This window comes from Salpingoeca rosetta (assembly GCF_000188695.1).
Source record: "Salpingoeca rosetta unplaced genomic scaffold supercont1.12, whole genome shotgun sequence".
NCBI classification, from domain to species: domain Eukaryota; class Choanoflagellata; order Craspedida; family Salpingoecidae; genus Salpingoeca; species Salpingoeca rosetta.
Genome location: NW_004754922.1, coordinates 415,049 through 419,283, shown reverse-complemented (window position 1 = coordinate 419,283; position 4,235 = coordinate 415,049). Strand labels below are relative to the sequence as shown.

Genomic DNA, 4,235 nt, shown 5'->3' with positions numbered 1-4,235 from the left:
CGTTAGGGGGCAGCGAGGCTGATTAAAGGCGGCATCAGGCGACCCGTACGCCCGGTCCCCCCCTCGCCAAAAGGTTACCGTAATACGGCTGGTTCTGCGTTTGGAACCATCAAAACCCCTTCATGAGAAACATTGTTTCTTCTGCAAAAATAGAAGAGAACCAATTGAAGTTGAACCCTTAAAGGAAAAAATCCACCTTCCTTGATTAATGGTGCGTACTTAACCTTTTTTGTGGTGGGGAATGTGGTGCCGCGTGGGACTGTGAATGGCCGAAGCCGCAAGCTGCTGATGTTGTTGTTTCTACTGCTGCTGCTGCAGCTGGTGCTGCTGCTGCTGTTGTTGTTGTTGTTGTTGTTGTTGTTGTTGTTGTTGTTGTTGTTGTTGTTGTTGTTGTTGTTGTTGTTGTTGTTGTTGTTGTTGTTGTTGTTGTTCTTGTTCTTGTTGTTGTTGTTCTTGTTGTTCTTGTTGTTGCTTCGCGGCCTGCTGCTTCGCCCGTTTCTCAGCCTTCTCCTTTGCCTTCTTCTCCTGACGCTTCTTGTGGGCGGCAATGATCTTGTCTGACAGACAAGGTGCCGTCGTGTCGGGGCCATGGGGCACGACACTGACAAGCCCCCACTGGTGCTGCAGCTGCACGGGTGTCTCGGCCTTGGCTTCGGGGATTGCTGGTGACGCGGGCTCTGGTATAACTGCAGCTGTATCCGCGTGCCAGAAGAACGAGCGGGCATCATCCCCGCCGTCCACACTTGCGGTATCCTTCTTCTTCGTGTTCCTCTTCTTCTTCTTTTCCTTGTCATCCTTCTTCTTCTTCCCGCCCGCCACGTGCGTCTCCGCCCTCTGCTTCTCCTGCTCCTTCGTCTGCGCTCGGGTCTGAACCTGCTTGCCTGCCTCGCGCTCTTGCACGCGCTGGGGGACACGGGGGGACTCTTGGGCAAGCTGCATGCTTGGGTGGATCTGCTTGCTGATCCGCCTGAAGACCCGCTTGCCTGTCCGCCTGCTCATCTTCTTCATCACCCTTGCTCGCCCTGGGACGCAGTGTTGATGTGGGTCGTTGTCCTGGTTCAGGGGCGGCCGTAGGGTGCTGAAGTTGTCCGGCATCGGCGCCAGCATCTGCTCCCGGCCGTCGAGGCGCACCGGTCCGCAGAAGAAGGCGACGGCACCGGCGATGAAGTCGCCGTCTGCCCGGATGTGCCGGTCGACAGCAGCTACCGCGGGCCAGAACCCCAGCCGGTTGGCTGTGGCGGGGCTGGGGCTGTGGTGTCGGCGGTGGTGGCCGCCGTGGCTGTGGTGTCGGTGGTGGTGTCGGTAGTGGCAGCAGCGGTGGTATCGGCGGTGGTGTCGGCGGTTGTGTCAGCTGTGGCTGTGGCTGTGGTGGTAGTGGTGTCGGCCGTGGCAGCAGCGGCCGCCTCCGCCGCCATTGCGGCCTCAAACAACGCTTGCGCCCGCTTCCGTGCAACACCTGCAGTTGTGCTTGTTGATGAGAATGCGACACTTGCTCTTTGTTGATACCCAGTGACCACACCATAAACATTGCTGATGTGACTATGAGTGTGGATTGAGGCGCAGTTTGCAAATCAGGTGCTGGGACATGCACTAACCGGCGCGTTTGAAGACATCGCAGCCCGCCAAGATCGCCACGATGCCATCTGCCATGCAAAGCTTGTGACGTTTGCGAATGCAGACGCCACGAAGCCCCACGCGACCCGCCTTGCGCTGCAGTGTGTGGCGGAATACGATGATGCCATCCCCTGCGTCGTGCAGCAGCATGTCACTGTCTGACGAGGGGAACAGCGCGACGTGTATCTCCTGCACGTACGTGTGTGTGTGTGTGCATGAATGTGAGTGGCGTGAGGGTGTGTCAACATGCTTTTCATCTGTGTGTGCATGTGCGGCGTGTGTGGGTGCTGCGTTGGTGCGAGTGCAGCCTCGCTGAAGCTTGTTTGTGCACGTCTCACCTTGCGACGGAGCATTGCTGCTAGCTGGTGGTCGGCCTCGCCCGGTGCGGTTGTGAACTCGGCGCTGGTCTTCTGCTCGATGGCGGCGCGCAGCTGTCTCACCAAGCAGCTTGGGGTTCCCGAGTCCCGCAGCTTGTACGCCGTCGGGGTCTCGTCGACGATGATGACGCGCCGGAACATCTTGGTGAGAGTCTGGACGTGTCGCACGATTCGGCCGGTGATTCGGGCACAGCACGCCTGGCTCAGCTGGTTGCATGCTGGATTCTGCATATGCTGCCGTAGTGATGTCCTGTCACGCCTCCACAGAAACCTGTGGATGACGCCATGGAGCTCGACGCCGCACACGCGATCTTGCGTGCTTATCGTGGAGCGCCTGCTCGCCCAGTCCTTGCCCAGAATACCGGCAACGCTGCCGTAGCCCGTCAAGCCCATGGCACGTGTCAGTCCCTAGTTGCTGGTCGATGGAGAAGGAGCCGACGGCCCTGAGTGTGCGTTTGTATGCTTGGAGTTGCGTGTATGCGTTGAGCGTGTGTTGTCGGCGCAGTGTATGTGTGTAAATGGTGCATCTGTGTGCGTCTCTGTGTGTCAAACCCTCAGTTTAGGCGCGTCTTTTGTTACATTCTTGCCTGGGCGTGGACATTGGAATGCACGCGGCGTCATTCCACGCCTTTTTGCGTGCTTGGAAGTGCAATTGGGTTGGGACGCCAAGCCCAAATAAAAATTTGACAAGAATTACCCTTCAGGTGACGCTTAGATGACTTTTTTCCGTCGTGCTTGCTTGCCGCCTTCTTTCTCGCTGCCCCAAATCGAGAAACAAGGAAACAAGCAAGCACAACACAATCACAATCACAATCCCACGGACGATGAGCTTTGCAAACAGAAAGTAAACCCATGTGCCAACGCCTACAACGGGCAGAGCGGCGAAATGTAGCTGCCAAACAAACGCACAACATACATGCTACCAAGCAACACTCCCAACACCCCCACAAGACAACGCTTTGCCAAGTGCAAGGTGCGGCGACGCACAGCGCAATGACAAGCGGCCATGAATGCGCCGGTGCTTGTGTGTTGTGACCAGCCAACCCTGGAAGTGCCCAGCTGACAAGTCAGTGGCCACAACCTCTACACGGCGGCCTTAGCGGTCCACACAGCACCAGAACGCACACACAACCCACCGTCACAACGCTACACGACACCAACATCTCACACAAAGGCGCGGCGGCCACGTTTTACTCCCCTCCCCAACAACATACATACAGCACTGCAACAATCTCAGACGCTTACGCAACAGACGCAAACACCGAAATCACACACCCCACCCCATGCCCGCATCGCCAGCAAGCTGCATGTCCTTCTCGTCAGGCAGGCGTAGCTCAGGCTCTGTCAGCAGCATCTGCACCGGGCCAACAGCAGACGTCGACACTGACCCCGATGTTGTTGTTGTCGAGGCAACAGTCATCATTATCGCAGGCTCGCTGGTCGTGGTTGTCGTTGTGCTTGTTGTCGTGGTCGTCTCGCCAACAGGGGTGTAGTAGAAGAAGTGGCAGTTGTGACCCGATGTATCCAGCACAAAGCCGTCAGGACAAGTGCACACACACACGAGCCACACGTGCTCGCGCTACTGCAAGAACACTCGTGCGTGCTCCTTGAGCACTCGTCCACATCCTCGCACGTGTGCCCGTCGCTGTCCAGCTCATACCCGGCACCGCAGCTGCACGTGTACGACCCAATCGTGTTCGTGCACGAGCCAACAAGCGCGTCGCACTCGTTGTCCGCCTCATCCGCGCACTCGTTCACGTCCTCGCAGTCGCGCCCGTTGGACGCAAGCTGCCACCCGCTCTCGCAGCTGCACTGGTACGACCCGGCCGTGTTGCTGCACACCCCGCGCGCCTCGTCGCACCCGTTGCTGTCGCTGCTCGCGCACTCGTCGATGTCTCGATCACACGTGTACCCGGTAACCCCCTGCGAAACGTTGAATGTTGTGGAAAGCACTGTTAGTCAGCATCATGAAGGCACAACATATTGTGTTCTTTCTTGTTGCACGTGACCCTTACACCAGCACAACAACGCTTTGATTCGCTCTTATTCCACGCAGAAGGCACAATGCATTCTTCCCTTCCCGCTCTTCCGGTGCTTTCTTACCGATGGGCAGTCGCATGTGTACCCGCGGTCCGCTGTCTCGTCCATCGTGCACGTGCCGCCGTTCTGGCACACGTCGAGGTCGCACGCGGCCTGGCACGAGTCTCCAATGTACCCATTCTGGCACACACACTCGCCCGTGTC

The 4,235-nt window shown here is 57.8% G+C and overlaps 2 protein-coding genes across 2 annotated transcripts in view; both read right to left on the bottom strand.

The window, feature by feature from the left end:
• Positions 1–300: 300 nt before the first annotated feature.
• On the bottom strand, positions 301–2,384 carry PTSG_05165 (uncharacterized protein; the record flags this gene model as incomplete). The annotated part of the gene is made up of 4 exons (XM_004993686.1): positions 301–1,175; positions 1,220–1,456; positions 1,596–1,803; positions 1,953–2,384. The coding sequence occupies 4 exons, from the start codon at positions 2,382–2,384 to the stop codon at positions 301–303; spliced, it is 1,752 nt and encodes a 583-aa protein (XP_004993743.1).
• Positions 2,385–2,781: 397 nt separating this feature from the next.
• Positions 2,782–4,235, bottom strand: part of PTSG_12267 (uncharacterized protein) — a gene marked incomplete at its 5' end in the record, with an annotated part of 5,375 nt that continues 3,921 nt past the window's right edge. Inside the window, 2 exons of the mRNA XM_004993685.1 lie at positions 2,782–3,914; positions 4,095–4,211. Of these exons, the coding sequence (XP_004993742.1) occupies positions 3,414–3,914; positions 4,095–4,211 (618 nt within the window). The 3' untranslated portion in view covers positions 2,782–3,413. The remainder of the gene's footprint in view (positions 3,915–4,094; positions 4,212–4,235) is intronic.